The sequence below is a fragment of the Hydra vulgaris genome, chromosome 08 (genome assembly GCF_038396675.1).
Source record: "Hydra vulgaris chromosome 08, alternate assembly HydraT2T_AEP".
Taxonomy (NCBI): domain Eukaryota; kingdom Metazoa; phylum Cnidaria; class Hydrozoa; order Anthoathecata; family Hydridae; genus Hydra; species Hydra vulgaris.
The window spans coordinates 33,657,484-33,682,630 of record NC_088927.1 but is presented as its reverse complement, the minus strand read 5'-3'; the positions used below and the strand labels follow the sequence as shown (position 1 = coordinate 33,682,630).

The 25,147-nt window shown below is 27.9% G+C and overlaps 1 protein-coding gene across 1 annotated transcript; it reads left to right on the top strand.

The window, feature by feature from the left end:
* The first annotated feature begins 394 nt into the window (after positions 1-394).
* Positions 395-17,992, top strand: LOC100206457 (85/88 kDa calcium-independent phospholipase A2). Its single transcript, XM_065803481.1, has 12 exons — positions 395-727; positions 1,415-1,607; positions 4,372-4,528; positions 6,145-6,422; positions 6,639-6,824; positions 8,910-9,060; positions 13,380-13,628; positions 13,868-14,018; positions 16,233-16,363; positions 16,668-16,865; positions 17,323-17,444; positions 17,608-17,992. Exons 1-12 carry the CDS (start codon positions 450-452, stop codon positions 17,827-17,829), a joined length of 2,316 nt encoding a protein of 771 aa, XP_065659553.1. The 5' UTR covers positions 395-449; the 3' UTR covers positions 17,830-17,992.
* Positions 17,993-25,147: the final 7,155 nt, after the last annotated feature.

The window sequence follows — 25,147 nt, the reverse complement described above, 5'->3', positions numbered from 1 at the left end:
GCCTTAATTATGCATGTATAATTAGATATCTTTATATAATCAAGCATTAGTAAAAAGACTTTAATTTGTCCAAAGCTTTATATCAATTATTTAACTTGAAAGTGTTAAATTTTGATACTGTACTTTTTATTTTATTTATTGATTTTATTTATTGAGACTGATGAAGTCTTAAAAAATGAAAATTAATTTTAATTTTTTTCGTTTTATTATTTTATACTTTTTAAAGTTTTTTTTATTGTTAATTGTTGATATTTATTTTTATAAAGTTTACTAATAACAATAATTTTTTATGTTTATTATTTTTTATTGTTTATTTAATAAAACAATTAAATTTTTTAATTTAAACATTATAAAGAAATTTAATATTTGATGTTATGTAATACTTAAACAACATTTTAACCTTAATTTGTTTTATTCAAAGTTTACGATAAAAAATAGTTTTTGTGATAATGGGAGTGGGAAAAAGCGTTAATGTGGTTGAAGATGATCTTGATTTTTATGAGGAGCTTACCGTTATAAAAAGTATTTCTTCTAGTAAATGTGAAAATGTAATACGCCTTTATGTTTGCCCTTTTGAATTCAAAGCTAGTCAAGGAAGTTTTGAGAAAGGTTCCTGTCTGAATCCTTCTAGCTCGTTTGTTGTTATACTGATTGATCAGTTTTCACTGAAAAATTGTTTTAAAATCTACCAGACAGAATCTGCTCAAGATGCAGAAATCAATTTCAAGTAAGTCTTTAATAAGATTTTATTTATGTTAATGATGCCTATTAGGTTTCAAATTAGCACAAGAAAAAACAAGGTTTCCCTTTTTTTTTTTCAAATCTAGCCTCAGTTTTTTTTCAATTTCTTTCTAAGACCCAACCATACTTAAAAAGACATGAAAATAAGAACTATAAAAAAATAAAATATTTTAATCTAATAGAATACTTCAAAACCTTTTTTTTTTTGCCTGTATTATAGTATTGGAAAAAAGTTTAAAGAGGTTAAAATAGAATTTTTTTTTACCTTTTACAGTTATGGTGATAGCAATTAGGCAAAAATGATTCAAATTTAATTACTAGTTATAAGGTCTTTAATTATGTTTTGTTAATTCCTACTTAATCAATCTACATAGATATAAGTAAATTATCCTAATAAATATAAATACATGTCATAATTATGTTTTGTTGTTTCCCACCTACATCATCTAAGTAGGAATTATCTATCCTAATATATATGCGTCAATACTTATTCATGGTTTTTAATTTTTGATGTTTTTATAATAGTTTCGTTGTCAACTTTTATATGTATTTTTATGTATTATAAATTGATTATGCTGTCTTATGCTGTGTTCATTAGGATTTTTAAGAGAATAATTTTTCAAATGATGAATATAATCATCATTTAAAAAGATAAATTTTCATTTATATTTAGTGAACTTAGTAAAGTTTTGTTACCATTTGTTGATCAATTTAAAAGTATTTATACAACAACCACTCTGAGTTCATTAATAAAATTATGTCGTTCTAATCCATCATGGGATGTAAACAGAATTGCAGAAAGTTTGTTCCTTCCAGAGGTGAAGGAATCTAGAGATTCTTCTATGCACGAAACTAATGAAGAAGAGGTAACTTAATCGATTTAAAGTAATTTGTCATTCATTTTTTTTGTTCAAGTGGTATTCTTATTTTGTTTTTTGGATCAAATAAGAAGTTATAAAAGCTTATATTAAAAAGTCTGTAATCAGTTAAGTCTGAAAAATCATGGGTTAATTAAGTCTAAAGCATATATTTAAAAATCTGATGTTGGTTAAGTATTAACCCTTCCAGCCCTGAATTTTTTTAAACAATTAGTTTTTTTTTTAGTGTAAAATCTCGAAAGTGGTGGCAAATGTCACCAGCATGTCTAAATGTTAAAATTTACAAATAAATTTTTTTTTTTTTTTTTTTTAATATTTATTTGGTGTGAAATACTTTGAAACAATTCCTTGACTTAGGCAAGAAATGTAATGTACCTTGTCTAAATTTTTTTTTGTTAAAAACAAAAAAAACTTGAATAAGGTACATTACTTCTCTCATATTCTAGGAAGGAATGCCTTCCACAAAATTCTAATTTACATTGATACTCTTGTCCCTCGTTATGGATAGGCCAGTGACCTATGTTATCAAACCTAATGTCACTTATTGGGATTTTATGAAGCACTTTTCGTTTCGAAGGAGTTTGTTAGTTTGATCCACTTGGTCTGCCTCTTTTTCTTTTCAGCAAATCACTGGATCCTGAAAATCCCAATCCTTTTGTAATTCCTGCTGTAAATTCTAAAAAATCAGTTACAGATTTCTTTTATATCCCTTCACGATTTTTATCTGTTTGATATTCTAACCAAGCGTTGCAAACAACTTAGTTAAAGTAATGGGATATCACCCGAAATATACATTTTCGGGACCTGAGGAATATAAATGTGCAATTAATTAAAATTGGTTTTATCTACACCTCCCATGGACATGTTATAAACTCTTATAATTGCAGGATGCTTTACCATAGCATATTCTCCTTTCTTTCTGTCCTATCTTCTTAATTCATCCCTCGTTTCATGATTTCCTCGCCCATGAGACATTTTTTCCTCCTTTTTTTTTTCTTTATTTGTTTTCCCGAACAATTGTGATAATGGGATGTCATCTTCATTGTCCTGCTTTTCATCTAAATCTCCTTTAGTTTCGGAATCGGGTAGTGCTATTGTTTTTCTAATGATGTTTGCAACTTTCCTTAAATTGTTATCATCATCTAAAAAAACTTTAAGAATAAATATTTATATTTTCAAATTTTGCATAAAAACCTAGTGGTGGCAATTGAAGAGCATTTTTCTAAAGGTGCCAAGTCACATTTTTATTGTTTTGAGAAAAGCAAAAAAAACTAATTATCCAGCGAAGATTTTTTGAATATCAATAATTTTGTAATTGTAAATAATGAACAACTTTTTTATTGATACTAGCATAGTTAGATTTGTACATTTTTCAATAAAAAAATTTGATTGTTGAAAAAACTAAATTTTTGAAAAAATGGACTTAGTGTCTTTTAGAAAAATGCTCTTCAATTGTGTATGTTCATTTCAGAGCGTTATAACAAGTTTATGCATACACCAAGTGCTACCATCTTTCATTTTACTTATACTACAAATCTTACAGTTAGAAGTTGCTATATAAACTTAGCAAAGTCTACATATTACTTGAGTGTCCACTGGTATTTTAAATATCTATGAACTAAACTAAACAGCTAAGTATCTTAAAAATATGTTTCATTTATTTTTTTTAGACATTTGGAAAAGAAAAATACCACAAATAAAATAAATAATTTGCGACAATACTGATCAAGTCTAAAAATTGGTTTTTCAATATGATGTACATCGTACATCATATTGAAAAACCAATTTTTAGACTACATCGTATATTCTTACATATGTTAACCTCAACTGACATGGTTTTGCCATAAAGGCTAATCCATGTCAGTTGCAGAGAGATTTTTCGAGAAAATTTGAATGCAGCAAGGTTTTGATAAAAAAAATACTTAGATCTCAAGAATATAATATATCATAAAATATCATAAAAAGAAAATTCAAAAGTGATCCATTAATAGAGAAATTAAATTTGTCATTCAAAAAAGCTATATAAACTTTTGAATTAAGAAAACCTGTGCATAATTGAAGACGGTGAAGCATCGAAAAGCACTTATCACAATTGCTAAGCCAGCAATTGCTAAGCCATTGTTTATTTATGGCATTACCGCAATATTTTTATCAATCAAAAGGTAGATATGTGGCTGAAAAGTTAAAGTATATTCCAACTGAAAAATTGCTCCCAAGTTCCTTTATAGTGAGCAATTTTTTTTTGTGGTTTAAAAAGTACACAATACATTACTTGTAAACTTTAAACATGGATTTTTATATAAGTGAATGGTTAAAGAAACGCCTTTCTTTTATATAAAAGAAACCCTTTTTGCCATTTATTGAAAAGCATATGACCATCATATTTTTGCCTCAAGGCAAGATCCAGCATATAATGTTAAAATACTCAAAAAATATTTGGTTTCAAAGCGTCCAATAAAAAATTAAAAAAATTATTGAAATAAATAATTGAATTAGCTTCATTATATCGAAAGATTACAAAAATCTCTTAATTTTTCTTGAATAAACAATTTTTTTTATAACATATTTTTTACAATATATATTATACAGTATATATGTGTGTATACACACACATCTATACAGATATATGATAGTTACCCCAAAACTCAATATTAAAAGGTAATTTCTAAATTGAATATCATAAAAGAAATATGAAAAATATGTACACAATTTTTTAATTTGAATTTGATTTGTATCTTTTTTATCATATAAGCAAATGCACCAGCAAGCTACAATTGAGTTGATCCTACGTGAAGAGCCCAAATTTGCTCATGATTTTTTTGGTAGTGCACCTCTTCAATATTTGACTGTGCACCATCCAGAGCTAGTCACTAATTTTGTTTCAACAATTGATTTGTTGCAACAAACAGGTTTTTTTTTTTTTAAATATTTTTTATTAGTTTGTTGAGGTAGTGTCCCTTAGTCACTGAGTTTTTTTTTTTTTTGCTGCTTTTATTTCACCATTTATTATATTTTATTAACCTGTAATAAACTCGGTATAAAAAAGACATACAACCTCTTTTTTTTAGCTAATTTACCTTGATGTTCTCAATGACTAAAAAACTACTAATCTATCTCACACTGAGGAGTTTTTTACTGTAAATTTTTTTGCTTTGATTGCAACTAGTAAGCTTTATCTAAATCTTTCCCCAAATTAAAAATGAAATGATTTGAATTCTAATTGCCTATTTAAACAAAAAAATAAAATAAAAATCAAATCACTCAAAATAAAAAAAATAAAAAATAAATTAGTTGAATAAAATAATAGATTTGACAAAACATGCTATATTATAAATATTACCTATTAAATATTTAAAGTTTGTTGTTTCTAGTCATTATCATAATCTAGTCTCTAATATGTCAGTTACAACAACTAGAAATAATAATGCTTAATAGTAAAAAACCTTTTGAAATATCTATTCTATGTTGGTTCAAAGTAATAGTTTGTTTTTGTTTAAGAAAAAATAACAAAGCATATAAGACATTAACAAAACATATAAGACATTAGTAGAGAAAAAGATTATGATTAGAGCATGACAAACAATGATCATACTGCTTTATATATGCTTCTATTAAAGCTTCTGGCAATGTTAACTTACAATATTACAATGTGTTATCAATGCTACAATATTATTGCTACAACAATTGTTTTTCTTTTTGTATATTATGTTACAGCGTAGATGTTAAAGATTCTTGTCTTTATTAAAGACTCCAGTCTTTAACATCTAGTATCTTTCATTTCTGGTTTTTCATGTATAATTAATCCATTGCAAAATTATCATTAAAATTATCAAAAATAGATTTAAAAAAACCTCATGATTGATATGATGGAGCATCAAGCTTGATAGAAGCAACCTTGACAACTGCTCAAGTTATCTTTATCATGTTCATAAATTTTTACACAGGTTCTATTTTATGAATCTGTCTTATGAAATACTGTTGTCATATTGAACTGGATCTTCTAGCAATGCCTTTTTTCTTTTGGATAAGGTGAAAAAATGCATTTTAAACATGTTTAGCAGTCAAGTTTTGTCACATTGAAAGGTGAAAAAATGCATTTTAAACATGTTTTAGCAGTTAAGCCTCTGTCACACCATTGAAAGTTTTTATCTCTTTTCTGCAAATACTATCATGCTACTTAAATTAGCTATATCACTGATTTCATCTACCCAAATTTAATCATGTGTGACTTGTCATTTCACTAAGTCTTTTGTTGTAACTGTTGTTCAAAAATGGAATAAGTTTTATTCTATGAATTTTTTTCAAGTTTACTGTACTCAAGTTTACCATTTTCTTGCTTCATTTTTTTCAAATCATTTTCTTGCTCTTTAACTACTTTAACTAATTTATTTTAAAAATGGCCACCAGCCATTTTTAAAATAAATTTTTTTTTAAAACCTGGCTCAAGTAAACCTTAATTTATACCTACCCTTATATATAATAATGCTAAATACTTTTTCTTAATTCTAATATTTTTTTTTTTAAGGTAAAGACTTCAAAGGGGCTTTAGATAATATAACTAAGTATACAGAATCACCAATACATGTGGCCATTAGATTGTCCCAGGAGAGTGTACTTCAGTTTTTATTAGAGAGAGATGTTAGTACAACAACGTTATGTGGTCATGCATATCCTATTCATCTCACAATGAAGCATGAAAGTAAAGGGTGTCTAAAACTTCTGTTAGAGCATGATCAAGATTGTATTTTTCTTAAAGATAAGAAATATAATGGTTCTGCATTGCATTGGGCCAAAAATACTGAGGTTTTTTTCTTCATTTTTTGAAAAATATATATTTTATTCATTTATTAATTGCAACAAAACTAATAATATATAATATACATAGATGGCAAAATGTTATTTCAAAATCATAAATGTATTATGATTTTGAAATTGTTATTATTATTATTATTATTATTATTATTATTATTATTATTATTACTATATATATTATTATTACTATATAACAAATAAATTTAGCAAATTGATGTTTTGGCAAGTTATCAAAACATTGATTTTAATGTTCGTAATTTTAACAATGAAACTCCACTTCATATAATGGTGCTACGAAAACGTTTATCACCCTGTATAGCATTGATTTATAATGGTGCCGATGTTAATGCCCAAGATCAAAATGGTGTAACTCCATTACATCATGCTGTGTTGGTAGGTTTTTTTGTTTTTATAAGGTTTTTTTAAATTATACTTGTTTACTTTTTATTATTATTATTAATTAAATAAAAATCGAAATGTAAAAAATAGAAATGTAACTAAAAAACTAAAGAAAGAAAGAAGATTGGGGATGATCCAGTTAGAGCAAAACGTTTGCATAAACTTTAGAGTTATAGAATTGGTATGTTTTGAATACTTTTGAAACTTTCGATGTTCTATTAGTTAGCCAAGAGTCGACTGTTTCTCCTTGTATCCTCCTTCATCCTTACATATTCTCAAAGTTCTTCTAAATTATTTATGATTTCTCTTACTACTGTCAACTTTGTTTTTATTAGACTGTTATTGAGATATTACTTGTGTGAATTCCTCTATGATTTTATTAGTTACTTTAACTAGTAAACTTGTTATTCTGTAGTCGTAAAAAAAAGTTTGCTCAATATTATTTGTTGCTAGCAGGGATGCGGAGTCCCAAAACGGACTCCGGATTTGAAAGTCACAAAAAGATTACTTCATACTAGTTTTTGGTATCCAGGAGCTCTAAAAATATAAATAAGTTTATGAACTACTGATAGGAAAAAAATTAAGACTTTTAAGTTAGAGGAACGATCATTTTTTGAACCCGGAGTCCGTAGGTATAATGACGGCAAGGACTCCAGGACTCCGGGCTTAAAAACAATAAGTTTCAAGTCATTAAATCTCATGAATTTTTTTCTTATAGCAGATCATAAGTCAACAAACATGTTTATAGCTTCTGGACACTACAGACTTGGAAAAAGTAGAGATATAAAGCCGGAGTCCTTTTGGGACTCCGCATTCCTGGTTGCTAGTAAACTGTTCTTGTTTGTTTTTGTAAATTTAGTTATTGTTTTTCAAGCTTAAATTGTTTTTTTGTATTTGATTTATTTAGTTATAGGACTTAAGATTTATTTAGTTGTAGGACTAGTTGTAGTTTTTACTTATTCAAGTTTTAATTTTTTATAGGTTTTTAACATCTTTAATAATTTGATTGCAGATTTTTATCATGTCATATAAAATAGATTTTAAAAAAATCTTCAAATTTGCTCCATTTTTAAAACTGGCTATATATATATATATATATATATATATATATATATATATATATATATATATATATATATATATATATACTCTAGCGCTATTAGACAGTGATTGATTATTTTTTTGTTGAATAAAAATAACCCAGTATATTGAAAACCGGCAAATGTGTAAAACATTTGCTACTTATACACCTGTTTGAGCAAATTTTTTTTAATCTAAATTCTTGCATTCTGCGTCTTGGTAATAATTGGTAAGAACTACCTTCAACACTTGTTTGTTATAGCAATATACACCTCTGGCTAATGGTTGTAGAATATTAGATGAATAACAACTAATGAATAATGTGGTAGACAAGTCAAGATAATATTGTTTTCCCAACATAGCATTACAACTACCGCACTACTCTGAGGCATTTGTTCGTCAAACAAGACGTATGTCTGTCAAACAAGATATGTCCATTTAGATGTAAAATATGAATAGCATTAATAGCTTGGTATTCTGGTATATACACTTCCTTCAACCATTCTATAAATATATCATGCTCCATCTAACCAAAATCAAAAATTAAGTGAGTATAATGTTCCCACTGTTCGAATGTTTTGTGATTGCTTTATTAAAATATAACAGTATGTGTTGTATATAACTTTTTTCGAAATATAATATGTATGTTTGTTTTTGTATTGGTAATTTGAGTAACCTACAATATACATCTTCTATAGCATTCTATACCATGTAAGTTAGGGAAGTTGTTATAAGATTTGTTCTATAATTTTTATCATAAACTTTTCATTATTCTGGGGATTTTAAAATATTTAAATTTTGCATGTTAAACTTTTATATGGAACCCTTCCACCACTCTTGCATTTGAGAACCTTTCCACCACTCTCGATTTTGAGAACACTTCCACCACACTTTGAGATCCTTTTTTCACTCTTGTTTTTGAGAGTTTATATTGAATAAAAATTGTATTTGCTGTTAAAACTGTATGTATTATATTATGGTATTTTTAATTTGTTATAGCAAGATGATTTAGATATTTTAAGATGTTTGCTTTTTCTTGGAGCTGATGTTAGCATTAAAGACAATAGTGGTAAAACTGCAATGGATTACATAGACCTTAATCAAAAATGTTCCAAAGATATTAAAGAAATTTTTTCTCTTTTTGAAATTGGTAAGTTTTAATTTTTTAAATTGAATTGAATTTTTTTAAATGTTTTGTTCTTATTGCTCTTGTTATTGTTGTTCTTTTATATATGTTGCTATAATAGTATTGAATAAGTTTTTATTTTGAATAAGTTTAAAAAATTCAAAAGAAAAATTAAAAAAATTTTTTTTTTTTTTTTTTTTTTGTTCAACACTATTTGCTTTATATGAATTTTTATAGTGATTTTCACATTACAGCTTTTGCAAGTTTTTTTTTTTGTTGCAAATGCATGCCAATTTTCATATTTTTGCTTTTGCTTTTTAAAGCATAGTTTGACTTTTTCATAGCACTAAAATCTCTGCATTTTCTAAGGTATAAACTAGTTACTGCATAAACATGCTGCAAAAAAATTGAGTTAAAGTACTATTTGCTGGGAAAACAAACAATTTGGTAAAAGTTACTTGTTTGGAAAACAAAAATATTGAAGTCCTGTTGATAAATTGAATCTTGAAACCTGTTGCAAATACAAATATTTTCAAACTTATGTGGAAAAAAGTATTATTTAAACCCTATTTTTTACATTTCATTACCATCAAATAGCATTTTCTGATTACGTTTTAAAACTTTCATTAATTTTCTTCAAGAAACACAATTTATAATAAATAGTTTTAAATACTCTTTCAGTACAAATACTCTATATTTTTTTGTAATATCTAAATTCTTAATTTTTTAAGATAATAGCGTTTAATGATTATAATGTTCATTTTAAACCATAACATATGATTTTCTGCTGCCTAATCTCTAATGGCTCAGCAATTCTTTAACAATGCTTACTGTTCAGATTGGTTATCCAGGTCAATCTTCTCTTGGTTATCCAGGTCAACAATCTTGTACTCTGGATGATTATTGTTTTGCTTATATCTTGACCATTGTTGATGAAAATCTTGATGAACATTTACTTAAAAATGGGGATGCTTTTCAGATGAATTCTGATAATTCTTTAGCTTCAGTCAAAACTTTTATAATGCAGGTGATCCTCTATTCTACAAAAGATGACAATGGTTTTGAGTCTAACAAGGAAATAATTTTTTTTTATGTTTAAGTTAGCCAATTTTTATTTTAATTTGTCATTTTTTCATTTTAATTTGTCAATTTTCACTTAATCATTTGTCAATTTTCATTTTAATTTGGCACACAAAACTTACACCTCACAAAACAAATTTGTGCCAAATTAAACTGAAAGTTGGCCAAATTAAAATTTAAAAAATGCCAAATTAAAGTAAAAAATGTCAAATAAAAATGATAAAGTAAAAATAAACAAATTAAAATAAAAAAAATGACAAGTTAAAGTGAAAATTGGCTAACTTAAATGCAAAAAGGTTATTTGAATTTTAGATACTTGTCAGGCTTGATGATGATAAAATCTGATTTGACGACTCAGTGCATAAAAATAATTTAACCACAAGCATCATAACCACATATCATAACACACTAGTATCATAACCACATATCATAACCACATATCATAACCACACTAGTATCATATCACATATCATAACCACACTAGTATCATATCACATATCATAACCACATGCCACACTGGTAGCCACACTAAGTTCTGTAAAAAATATTAATTTGGATTTAAAAGGTATTGATTATAGGCCAACAATAAATTGAAATTAGATTTAAGAAAAAAATCCTAACCCCCTCTCCCCTACCTTGTTTGTTAGATCTGGACCAAGGCATTCTTTATAGAAAGTCTCAAAAGTGTGCGGGAATTTTTTTTAACTGAAGGCCGGTTTTAAATAAGGTCTTTCAAACCCATGTTTTGTTTGCTAAAGTTGTAAAATATTGGTTGCTGTTTTCAAAAAAATATAAATTTAATAATTTATGATGCCTTTAAAATGCCGCGTACTAAACTGTTGCTCAAATTATAAGTCTTAAGGTTGTAAAACATCTGTATGCAAATTTCCTCATGAAGTATCTGAAAAAAACAAGTGGTTTATGAGTATTACTTGCTTACACTGGACCATAACAAAATATTGCTTTGTTTTGTAAATTGCATTGGCCAGATAATGCAGAGTTTACTTCATGTTGTAGTAAATTAAAGTCAATTAATCCACCTTCAATTTTTCCAAATATTTTTTTTTTAGAAAAAAAAGATATTTGGAAAATATCTCATTTTTGGTGGTGAAGAGGGAAAAAAAGGTTTTTTTTCCTCTTCACCCCCACAAATGAGAAAAAGTTTATCTTCTTTAAAAAGAGAAAAAAAGAATCGGAAGAGTAAAAATATTTATTAATTTAAAATTTAAAGATGAAAAACATTTTAAATAAAAAAGATAATTTAAAGAAAAACATTTAATTTAAAAAAATTAAAAAACATTTACTAAAAATGATTTGATTACTTACAAGCAACAATTCTTTTTTCATTCAGTCTAAAGTATTTAATTGTGAAGTTCCACTATTTTTGCTGATAGTTAATCAAAGCTTATGTTTGAAACATTTCATTATGATTCAAAATGTACTGTTAAACCTCAGTCAGCAATAAACCTCAGTTAGCGTTAAACCTCAGTCAGCGATAAATGAAGGTCTTAGGTAAGTAAAAATTAAAGAAGAGGATTATAAAACCCAAATATTATTTGAGCATCTAAATGTTAATCATTTTGTTGGCTGTTTATTCTCCTGATACAAGAGCGAAAGATATTATCAAGGACAAAGAAAAATGTCTTTTTCATCTCACTTTGATAATATATTATAGGTCAATATAATAAATCAATAAATTTTACAAATTTATAATAAATTTATATATAAATTTATAATAGATTTATAAGTTTATATATAAATAAAATAAAGTTAAATAATATAACCAATAAAATAATAAATTTAAATTAATTTAAAAAAAAGACAATAAAATGAAAAATGTTTTCAGTAATAAAATAATAATTTGAGGTACATGATCCAAAAGCTGCCAAATCTTAAAGTTGTAGTTATTACCAGATCTGAGGAATGAAGAAGCAAATTTTAAAAAAATCATTTTTATTTTCATAAATAGCAAATTAAAATAAGTAAAATATTTTCATAAAATTTTTTAAATAAAATACCGTTTTAGAAAAATTTGTTAATTTCAAAAAAATTATTTATTTGTTACTAGAAATATTTTTACATAAACAAAAAAAAATTTAATAATTATTACTAATTCTGGCAAAATGAATTTTTAATGTTCTTTAAAAAAAAAATTGAATTTTAAACTTCATTCTGTTTGCTTTTTTTGTCTTTTTTTTTTGGGGACGCAAGAAAGAAATTAACAACTTTGTTTCTATGTCCACTTTTGTTTTAGTATCTGCATTTTTTTGCCTTTGGAGCAAGCAACCCAGTTTGAATATTTAACTATCTCTTTATTTAAATGGTTCAAGAAAATCAACTTTTTTGACAGTAGGTTGCTTTTGCAACTTGAACTTGTGCAAAATCCCCACAGAATATCCCCAGAGCTATAATTCATCACAGTGTTTGTTCACTTTAACTTATTTATTCTTTGCATCTTCAGTATAGTTGAGCACATTTATTTTTCACCTCTGTGAAGATGTGCATTTAGGTGGGCAATGACAACAACATTAATTCTATCAATGTTAAGTTCTATTAAACCATTATATCCAACTCAAAATATTGCAGCCTAGTATTTTTTATGGTAGTGATTTTTTAAAATTATTCTTGATAAATTTTAATTATTCTTTTTGTAGTTCAATTTAACTTAGATGTTGTTAACATTTAAGATGTTGTTAACATTTAAGATGTTGTTAACATTTAAGATGTTGTTAACATTTAAAATGTTGTTAACATTTAAGATGTTGTTAACATTTAAGATGTTGTTAACATTTAAGATGTTGTTAACATTTAAGATGTTGTTAACATTTAAGTTACTAGTTTTGAAAAAGATTAATTATGGCATAAAATACTTTTTTTCAATGCTCAGTAAACCAAAATGTAAATTATATTGTATATAATTTACATATGTATTGAAGACAAAATTAAATGATAAAATTTTTATTTGATGATAATTTGTTTTATTTGTATGCCTAATAAATTTATAATTAACTGCACATTATTAAATGATGAATCAGAGAGGCAAATAAATTTATAATTAACATTGCTGCACATTATTTAACCATGAATCAATTTTGCACATTATTTAATATAAAGTGAGTTGATGTTTTCGTATATTACTTAAGTCCATCTTTTTAGTGTTTCATGTTATTTTCGTAAGTTATTGCAGCTTTTAAAGTTTAGCTGCTTTTCCTTAAATTTTTTTGTATAAGTAAACAATAAACTAATTTCTTATTTTGTTTTAGACAAAGATAAAATTAAAGAATGTGAGAAACTCCAACCATCTAAAATTCCATCACGCACACAATCTATTTTGAAAATGAAGACAAATAAAGAAGCTGTTCTTTCATTAGATGGTGGAGGAATGCGTGGGTTAATTTTAACAGAAATATTGCTGACACTTGAAACATTAACTGGATGCCAAATATATGACCTATTTGATTGGATCAGTGGAACTAGTACTGGCTCCTTTTTAGCACTGTCAATAGCAAATGGTTAGTTTTCTTTATTTATTTTTTTTGCTATTGTAAATAGCAAATGCTTTTCTTTAATCTGTTTTTAGCACGGTCAATAGCAAATTGTTTTCTTTATTCTGTTTTTATCCCAATTACAGTTTAAAGAATATTCTGTTGATTAATGGTTTTTAAAGCAAAAAATTTATAGATGTAATAAAACATAGATAACTAAATAGTAATTCAGTATATATTATTTTTTTTTACTATTTATTAAATAGGTAAAAGTCTTCGGTATATGCAACGCGCATACTTACGTCTTGGTCGCAGTTGTTTAGTTGGAATTAGGCCTTACTCTACTGAGCTAATAGATTCATTTCTGATGAGTGAATTTGGTGAGGATAAAAAAATGAATGAAGTGGAATACCCAAAGTAAGTTTTTTGCATTTTTCATTATTATTTTTTTAGTTGCTATTTAATATATACTTAAAAAAAAAATTATTTCGGAATAATTAATCCTAAAAACTGAATAAATTTTTAAAAACTTGAATTAATCTATTGTATTCTAATTTTTTTGGAATTTTCTTAAAGCCTAGAAGAAGAAATTATATTATCTTTGTTTAATTTTATTCAAAATGGTATCAAGGGTTGAAATAAGCAGTTGCAAGTTGTAATATTTGGCAAAATATCTGGTTTTCAAAGTTTTAATTTATGCAAAACCATGTGCTTTGTTTTCATGGGGCGAAATAACTTTAATTTTAACTTAAATTAGCAAAAACAAAACAAAATTTCTGACTACAAAAGTAATAACACTGCAATCACTAATGTATTATAAAAGTAATAACACTGCAATCACTAATGTATTATAAAAGTAATAACACTACAATCACTAATGTATTACAAAAGTAATAACACTACAATCACTAATGTATTACAAAAGTAATAACACTGCAATCACTAATGTATTATAAAAGTAATAACACTGTAATCACTAATGTATTAAAAAAGTAATAACACTACAACCACTAATGTATTATAAAAGTAATAACACTGCAATCACTAATGTATTATAAAAGTAATAACACTGCAATCACTAATGTAATATAAAAGTAATAACACTGCAATCACTAATGTATTATAAAAGTAATAACACTACAATCACTAATGTATTACAAAAGTAATAACACTACAATCACTAATGTATTATAAAAGTAATAACACTGCAATCACTAATGTATTATAAAAGTAATAACACTACAATCACTAATGTATTATAAAAGTAATAACTCTATAATAATGTTATTACTTTTATAACGCACATATAGCTTTTAAAATTTATTGTTTGTCCAAACAATACTTAATTCAGGAATTATAAATATAAAAGTGATTTAAATAAGTACTTTTAATTAACTCAACTTTTAATTAAAGTAGAATCTAGAAAAAATAGAATGGGTATTTAAATAATATAAAAACTTCATGAACATGTATAAACAGTTTAACATTTCTAAACTGTTACAAGTGGTGCAGGAAAATGTTTTTAATACTATATAAAGTGGCCAAGTCTGGCAAGTACTGTCCTTAAGATAGCAGCTCCCAGCCAATTGCTTTGATTATATCCTGAACCAGTTTTGCTTTGTGTACAGGTGGATGGTGGTGGCCTTTGTTGTCTGTATTGATTTGTAGTTTCACAGTTTCGCCAGGTTCTAGAAGCTCATAATACAACACACCTTTCTGATTTCACTATACACATAACATTGCCTTTATGCAATCGATGTTGATGGTTCCAGATTAAACCATAATTTTTTCCCGTTTAGGATTCTTAAAATGAATTCATTTTTCATTGTCAGTAACGATTCAATGCAAAACGGATTTTCTTTAGTGTTTATGAAGCAAAATTCCACAAGTGTTTTTTCGGTTTTTCATCTGTTTTTCATTCAATTCATGTGGCACTCATTTTCCACACTTTTGGATCTTTCTCAAAGCTTTTAGACAGTCAGAAATTGTTTGTTGTGTAACTTTTTTAGTGATCTTGTGATGGTTTCAACGTTTAACTGAACCTTTGAAAACATTTTATGCATGTTGCTTCTGATAGAGCATGATCACCATATGGCTTGACAAGCATTTGATGTGAATTTGCAATACTTTTCTTCAAATGAAAATAAAAGATGTTTTCCGCAAATCATCACTTTCTGTTAAAAATTTGACATTTTTAACACAATAAAAAAGTATGTTGTTTTTTCAATGACTTGATGTATATAAGATATGTTTCACTGATATTAAAACAATGACCAAACAAAAAATATGTTTGACAAATGTTAAAATATAATATGTTCGACAGATGTTATAATAACTAAGCGAAAAAAATAAAAAGGTTTGTTCAAAATAAACATTTACTATTGACACAATTTTATATCAACGCTCACTTCCAGTACACTTCGGTTTTATTTCATTACCGGTATACCTGGTATTTATAGTTTATTTTATTTACAAATATGCTAATCTGTTATCATGCAACAAATGTAAATTTGAATACAAATAGTAACAAAATTATAAAGAGTAATTGTTGATTTTTTAAATTATTTTTTACGTTTTTTTTTAACAAACCATTCCCAAGTGTTCCGTTTTTAATAAGTTCTTTTATAACAGGTTAATTATACCAGCAGTGCTAGCAGACAGAAGACCAGCTATGCTTCATTTTTTTCGTAATTACGATGCTCCATATGATGATCATTATCGAATCAGAGATGCTAGATTTCCACGACCTCCATTACCTTCTGGTAATAGTTTATATATTTTTTTTATATTTGTTTAATTTGATGATTTTTATACATTAATTACTAGATAACTATTGATTTGACCAACAAATCTAATTCTTTTACCAAAGTTTTTAATTACCATAGATAGTAGTAAACATAGGGTAGTTAGACTATATATTTAGTTTATACTATTTTTAATATAATTTCTTTTAATTATATTTTTTTAAATTATTGAAAACTGAATAAAAACCAGTTCATAAATAGACCAAAGTTGTTAACAATTTTAAAAAGTTTTTCTTTCATAAAATCATTTTTTTCCCCATAGACCAACTGATGTGGTTAGCAACAAGAAGTTCTTGTTCAGCACCATCATATTTTCGATCAACTGGCCGTTACTTAGATGGAGGGCTTATAGCCAATAATCCTACACTTGATACAATATCTGAAATATACAAGTATAAAAAGTACCTTGGTAACACAAGTGAACAACAAGCTGCTAATATACGGGTTATTGTTTCTTTAGGTATGGCATTATTGTTTTATTGCAACTTCACATCGTTAAGGTCAAGGGTTTGAGAGCCACTACTACGGAAACTACTTTTTCTTTTATTGGTTGTTTACAGTGAAACAGGTTGAGCATACTAAAGCAGCGGGTGCTAATAAGTATGAATGCTTATAAGACCTCGATAAAACCTTAAAACAATGTTTTTTATTAATAGTAATTTCACTTAGGAATTAAGAGTTACTACAGTGGAGTAGTTATATTTGGAGTAAAATCGCCTCTATAGTGGAGTAGGTTATGACTGCTAATACTATTTGAGGGAGTGTTATAAATAGTTACTATGCGAATTCGATTTTTTTTTTTTTTTTAATGTTTTTTTATATAATTTATATGTAACTTTTTTTAATTACTTGTTTGAAGCAGTAGCTCATTATTATTCTCATTCTTTCATGCAAAAGAAATGTTTTTATACTCGCAGGGACTGGTCGATATGCTTTGCAGCCATTACGCCCTATAGATATATATCGCCCTTCGTCGTTATGGGACACACCAGAAATTGTAGACAATTTAAAAGGTTTTGTTGATCTAATGATAGACCAGGTAATTGAAATATTTTTTATCAAAAATATTATACCAGGAAATCGAAAGTTTTTGTCAATGTTGAATATCCTAGGTAAAAAATAAGTCGTAAAATTATGGAGAAATGTTGATAATCTTAACTGCATTTATTCATATTATTTCAAAGCACTTTTTTCATTGATAGGTGTCTGCAAGTGATGACCATGTTGTCGATCGCGCTCAAAGCTGGTGTGAAATGACAGGAATAAACTATTTTCGTTTTAATCCAACTCTTTCAAACAGCATTGATTTAAATGAAATTGACGATCGACTAATATTAAGTATGGTTTGTGATGTTAGGAAACTGATTGCTAGTAGGTTGGATGATCTCTGTAAAGTTGCGAATCTTTTATTGGGAAATGAATAGTTTTTTTTCTTCATTAATTTATTTCTTAGTATTGGAATTTTTATAGATTATTTAAAATTTCTATTTTGTAAAAATTAATTTATTCTCCATTTTGTTTATATAAGTTTAAAATTGTTAATTGTTAATACACTTCTTAAATTCTTAATTCTCATATACATGATTATATACGCTTTTTAAATTACACTTTGGCTTTATACTCACATAAAAACACAAAAAAGACAACATGTATCCTTTACTCCCTGTTTAGTAAGGTCGGCTCAGTAACTCTGTGTATTGCCCAGATTAAATTCTTGGCTTTGACTTTAATAGTCGTAGATAGGGCCGCGCCGGCCCTATCTACGACTTGAAATAACCTAACGAGAAATAACCTAACGAGATTCACCTTTCACAAAAAAATTGTTCAGATAAGATCTAGTGTCCACTATAATCAAGTCGTCAAGATCAATTTATTTATCTTTTCTTTGTGGGACCCAAATTTTGTGGACCTTGTACACTTGCTTGTGTCTAAATCCTGTATTCAAAAGCGAAATCTATTTCTAATTTAGTTGTGGATTAAAGGTTTTCTACTAAATGATCTTTCGGCCGCCGTACTTGTTGGTGGAAACGATAAATTTTAACTAGCAATATTTGGCAAAATTGGAGCTAATGAACAACATAAAAACATAAATAGCATTACAACAAGATCATCTAAAACATCTATTGCAGACTTACAAAATTTAATACTGCTGTAAAATAAAGTAGTAAGTAAACATTTACACTAAGGTAAGATTAACTTTGAAAAACAAAATTTCGTTTATATTTTGCGGCTTTTTTTTAATATTAGTGTTTAGATGGTTATAGCTTATAAATAGGGTAATTAACATTAAACTAAAAATGGGCATTGTATTAAATACGTATATTTGAAAGTATAATGGAACTGTAACTGTTTTTATTACATATTTTTTCAAAATTTAAAAAATAATAATGTATTACCGAATCTACTCTTATTGAAAATGAAATACTATACGATAACCGATATGGTTCTAAGAAAATAATTAAACCGAGTATGCTATTCTTTAATTTACGCGCTATATAACTAACTCTTTTAAAGATTCTTGTTTTACACGAGGAGTGTTTATTGATCCAGCGCATTTGAGACCGTCAGTAAGCAAATCCTGTTAAAAAAAGCAAATGTCATGGTATTAAGATAAACCCTTGGTATTATGGTATTAAAGATAAAACAGTCCCTTGGTATTATAGATAAATCTCTAAATATAGAAAAAAACTAAATAGACACTTATTTATCCACCTTTAAAAAGATAATCAGAAACTGCCCCATATTTTGCCAGACCTTTTAATTGATAATAAAAAGAGAAAAAATTACAAAGTTTCTCGGCGTATACATTGACGAAAATATATCTTGGAAAAATCATATTGATAATACCTCCAATAAAATTTAATAAATGCATCGGAATTCTTATTAATCAAGAAATATATTAAGTAAAGACCAGTTAACACAACTATTTTATTCATTCATACATTTATAAACTGCGCTAATATTATATGGGAAGCACACATAGAACAAAGCTAAAATCTCTTTACGTTTGTCAGAAACAACTTTTTGAAGAAATGAATGTTTTAAATGTATATCAACTAAATGTCTTTAATATTTTATGCTTCAATGTAGAAAAGTTTGTCGCCAAGTATTTTACAAAATCTTTATTGTCCTAAACCTAAAAACAAATATAATCTTCGTATTAATAACAATCTTATTGCCCCTTTTTGCCATAAAAGCAAAGACCAGTTTTTTGTTTCTTACCGAGGTTCTTATCTTTGGAACAAAATAGACTTACCAAATTTTGATTTTTTTACTAAACTGACTTTTGCTTTATTCAAACAGAAATTAGATTATAATAATTTGTTCTTTTATTAAAATTTTTATTAAAACTAGCCGAATCTCACTCTGAAACATGGAATGGCTGTGCTAACATACTCAAGAGTATTTTTAAAAACCAATTGGGAATTGCGGAGGACATAGTAATTGAAAGAACCCATCGAATAGAACAAGTAAAAGTAGACAAGCCGCTAACTATAATTCCAAAGTTTTTAAATTTTCATGAAAAAAAATATATATATATATTATCTTTAGCAAAAAAACTTAAGGGCAGTGGAATATTCATCAATGTAAAAATTAAAAAATTACGCAAATGAAACCTTAGAAAAACGAAAAAAGCTCTGGGAAGAAATAAAAAGACACTGAAAAGAAGGTAAGTTTGCAGTTATCAATTATGAAAAAAATTTTGTACGAGAGTTTCGGAAATAAGTTAAATGCCTAACCTCAATTTTGTAAAAATAAACTCTTAAACATGCACATTGTCTTACGAAACAATCGACTTTGAAACGAAATTTCGTTTCAAAAAAGTTTAATTGTTTCGAAACAATTAAACTTTTTTAAAACTGATAACAACATTTTACTTCACGACTTTTATGACGCAAGTAAACAACTTTTTAAAGGATTATATTTTAACTTGCAATACTTTGATATTAACTTTTAAAACGCAAATGGAAACAGATATAAAAAGTTTCATTGTGATACACACCAATATCAGAAGTTTAAATGGGCCGGCTCAACAGCGTGGCCAAGCACCACTTGCTCACAGGCGCCGCTTGAAAGAAGGCGCCAAAAAAAATAGAAAATTCAAAAACAAAAAAAATTAAAAATAAATATAAATTAAAATTAAAATAGTTTTTAGATTAAGATTTCAATTTTATAAAGAATTTTTTTAAAGAAAATTTTCCATAATTGTGGGAACTCTAAAAAACCAGTTGATACAGTACTACTGGTATAATCCACTTTGAACAAGTTTTTGCTTATGAAGCTAACTCAATTCAATGCATGTTACATTTTTTACTCTTTACAAATTTAAGTGAACAAAAAAATGTTTCAAAAGACGAAAAACAACCATCATGTTTGGAAAGAAAAAATTTTCAGGAGCTCAAAACCTAAAAAGAAAACAAGAAAAAGATGTTTCCCTGTCAAAGTATAAGGGAAGTTTGGAGAAGCATTTAAAAACTTGCTCAGAAGTTGTGTCAGAACCATCTATTAATTCTGAAAGTATTCAAAACATTCAGGTAAGAAAATCATTTAACAATTCATCATATATTAAATTTGACTAGAATATCATTAAAAATTTAAGTAATATTTAAAAATTTGATTACAGTGTGAGCCATCAACTAACCATCAACAATCAAATGATCTCAATTGTAATCATTCTGAAGCAAGCAACCAAATGGACGCCGTCATTGAATCTACAACAAGCGCAGTTTAACCAGAAATCTCCGATAATTACTTGGATGTTGGAAGCTGGCCTAAAAATACTATGTCATTGACAGATCTACTGGTCAAAATTGGTCCAATTCGAATAATAGATTACTGAGGTTTCTGGTAAAGGCGTATCAAAATGGAAAAACTTAAATAACAGATTGAATGCTTGCGAGACAAGTTTAGATCGTTTGAATTGTTACATGACCTGGCATGATCTTATTAAAAGGTTCAAAGGTTCATCTACAATTGATGCAGTTCAGCAGAGACAAATGGACGAAACTACAAAACACTGGCGGCATGTCTTAGAGCAACTTTTTCCATTATAAAATTTCATGGGTCCCAAAATGTAGCTTTGCGAGGGACTTCAGATAAACTTTATGATGACAATAATGGTTGCTTTTTGAAAATAGTGGAACTGCTTGGCAAGTTTGATCCTGTGATGAAAGAGCATATCAGGAGAATAAAAAGCAAAGAAATGTACAGTCATTACTTGGGTAAAAATATTCAAAATGAAATTATTCAAATTTTATCTAAAGCAGTCAAAGAAAAAATAGTAATTGATTTGAAGGCAAGCAAATACTACTCAATTATTGTTGACTGTACTCCAGATATTTCCCATACTGAACAGATGACAATAATTCTACGTTTTATGTCAATGTTGCCCACTCCAGATGAAAAGGAAAGCTACGTTGATATAAGAGAGCATTTTTTTAAGTTTTATTGACATTATTGATACTACAGGCGCTGGAATGACTAAAAAAATATTAGAAACTTTGGATTCTCATGGAATTTCTATGCAAGATTTAAGAGGACAAGGGTATGATAATGGATCGAACATGCGAGGCAAACAAAACGGAGTTCAAGCCAAGATCCTTCATCTTAATTCACGAGCCTTGTATGTTCCTTACTCATCTCATTCACTGAATTTAGTTGTCAATAATGCTGTTGGAAGCTGTTTAGTAACCATGAGCGAGACTTGGTTTTTTCAAACCGAGACGAGGCCGAGACGAGAAGTTAGTACTTCTCGTGAGACCGAGAACAAGAGGAGACGAGAAATTTAACAATTTTTGAAAAAAAATTTATTAAAATCCAAGTAAAAAAAAAAAAAATTTAAACATGGTTTTGACAAATAGACAAATTTGTCAAATGACAAATTATTTGACAAATGACATTTGTCAAATGTAAACAACTTTTTCAAATATTAATTTAGAATTTTTTTGCCAAACTTTTTCAACAAGACAATGTTTTCTCTGATTAAGATGATTTGTTCTACTTTTTCTGGGTGTAAGTTGTGTCTGGATGATCAGACGACATTTCTACCTGAGCTAAAAACTCTCTCTGATTTAGTTGAACTTTCTGGAATAGCTAAAATTTGTCAAGCTAATGAAGAGAGTTCTGGCAATGTATTTGAATGCAATTTCCACCAATCAAGAATCGGAAAGTCAAAATAGGATTCAGTTCAGATGTTGGCTCTTGTGTTTCAAGTCTGACGTTTAACTTGCGCTTCAGTTTTGAATTAGAGGGACAAATCTGCTGAAAGGACTCTGGCAACAGGTTGGCACTCAATATTATCCTTAACCTGTGAGGCTAACCATTCTTTTGTTGTTTGAAATTTTTTGAAGAGCTTCAAGTGAAGTCCCTTTAAAGCAGGATTTAAGTAGTTTGCTGCAGCACTCAATAAGTTTCCAGTGTGACAAAGAGGAAATCTTTTCTCAATGCAGCTTTTCAAGTTTTTTGCATACATGACACCGTAGCCATTTTTTCCATCTGTTTCAATAAATTGATCAATTTTGTCATGGATTAAATAAAGAGAATCGGCGACAGTGTTAATTGTTGGAATAGACTCAGCCGACCACGTTTGTGTAGCTTCTTTAAGTGGTGCTAAAATTTCTACTGCTCCCTCGATTGATTTTAACTGTGATGCACTGATGGTCTTTGAAGAAAAAATATCTTTATTTGCACATAAGCTGATAATTGCATTCTTTAGATGTAGGACAGAAGCCATGCAATCCAGTTCACTATTCCATCTTGTGTCAACAGATTGGCGTAACTGTCTAAAATTGATTCCTTGAGCGTCTGATTCTGATTCAAGCAACTCAGCTGCAACTGTTGACTGGTGAGTTAAAGAAGCCAAATCTTTGCACGTTCGCAACGCATCATCCATTCCAGCAGTCATTCCAAATGAGTCTCGAACTGCACATTGCAAAATATGATTGTTGCACAAGTATTGGTCAAGGCGCTTTGACAATTTGACTGCAAGTTTCATGTTTCTTGCCTGGTCGTTCACCCAGTACATTGGCAAATCAGCAGGCAAATTTAGTTCTTCTAAGAAAGAATTCAGCTTTCCTTCAATTAAGATACCTGTGTGTCTGCCTGGGAACTGTTGGACATGGGGTGTCCAGTGATGTAGTCTCCAATTTTCGTCAATAGCATGAAAAGTCCAAGAGATGTAGCTGTCCTGAGCTCTAGAAGTCCAAAGGTCAGAAGTAAATGCAGCACTTTTTAAATTTGGCGTAATCTCCGTTATTATGCTCTTCATTCCAGCTTGAACTTCTCTTGACCGAATTGAAAGCTTTCATCACAGAACAACATATTCATCACAGAACAACATATTCTTGAATATGTTGTTCTGTGATGAAGGCTCAGTTTAGGGTTTGCAATGTCAAACAATTTCTTGAAACCTCTTCCTTCGACTGCTGAAAAGAATGCCAGATCAGTGCAAAAGTAATCCAGCATTGCAGAGTCAAACTGTTTTTGAATGGAATTGTCTTTGTCATATTTGGACTTTGTTTCAAGCATTTCAACCATGGTTCGTTGTTTCTTCTTAGGAGGAGGAAGAAGAGAGTTGTCAGTTTTTTCAGAATACTCAACGTAATCTTGGCTGTGTTTTTTTTCGAGGTGACGATAAAGTCCGCTTATGTTTCCTTCTTTTGTTTTCAAAGACTTTTTGCACGCCTTGCATTCAGCACTGTCACTTGTTTTTTGAAAATATCTCCAGATTTTATTTTTTCTTGGTGACATTTTTGATCGTTGAAATGAGGCAAGAATATTTCTTTTCACTATGAACAATATGTGTCAAGTTGTATTCCACTGGTAAACTAATGAAATTAAGTAGAAAGTGCACCATTTTATACAAAGTTTTTGTATTTAAAATCTAAATAAAATATTTAAAATCTAATTAAAATTTTTTAATTAGATTTTTTAAAAAAATTTAATTAAAAAATCTAATAAAAAATCTAATTAAAAATTTAATTTGTTTTTGTCAAAAACAAATTAAATTTTTAATTAGATTTATTAAAATCACGGAGTCAGTAACATTCTTTGACATTGTGCAACATTTGTTTGTATTTTTCTCATCTTCAACTCAGCGATGGAACGTTTTACGTCAATTTGTCAAAGGTTTAACTTTGAAAGGACTTTGTGAAACCAGATGGGCAAGTAGAATTGATGCATTAAACTCATTAAGACATCAACTGAGAGAGATAATACAAGCTTTAGAAAGCTTCTGGAATATCGAATTACCTATATCTTCAGTAACAGAAACCAAAAACAAATCTGAGTCCAGAGCACTACTGCAGAAAATTGACTTTAAATTTGTTTGCTGCCTTATCACTTGGTATTATGTGCTAAGTCAGATTGAGATAACAAGTAAATCTCTTTAAGAAGTCAATTTAAATATTACTCAGGCTGTTTCATTAAGTTCTAACACTTTGGAGTATGTTAAAGATTATAGAACTGATGAACAACTTCAAAAGATGTTAGAAACTGCAAGAAAATTGTCTGTTGAGCTAGATATTTAGCCCGAATTAAAAAAAAACCGTGGTCGTACCAAAAAAAGAATGTTTGCTTATGAAAGTCAAGAGGAATTAATGACTGAAGAAGATAATTTTAAGATTAACTTCTTCAACAGCATTTTAGATCGCGCTATTGGATCTTTGCAGGATCGGTTTGAAATGTTATGCAGCATAATAATCAGTTCAACTTTCTTTACAGTTTAAATGCCAAGGACATTAC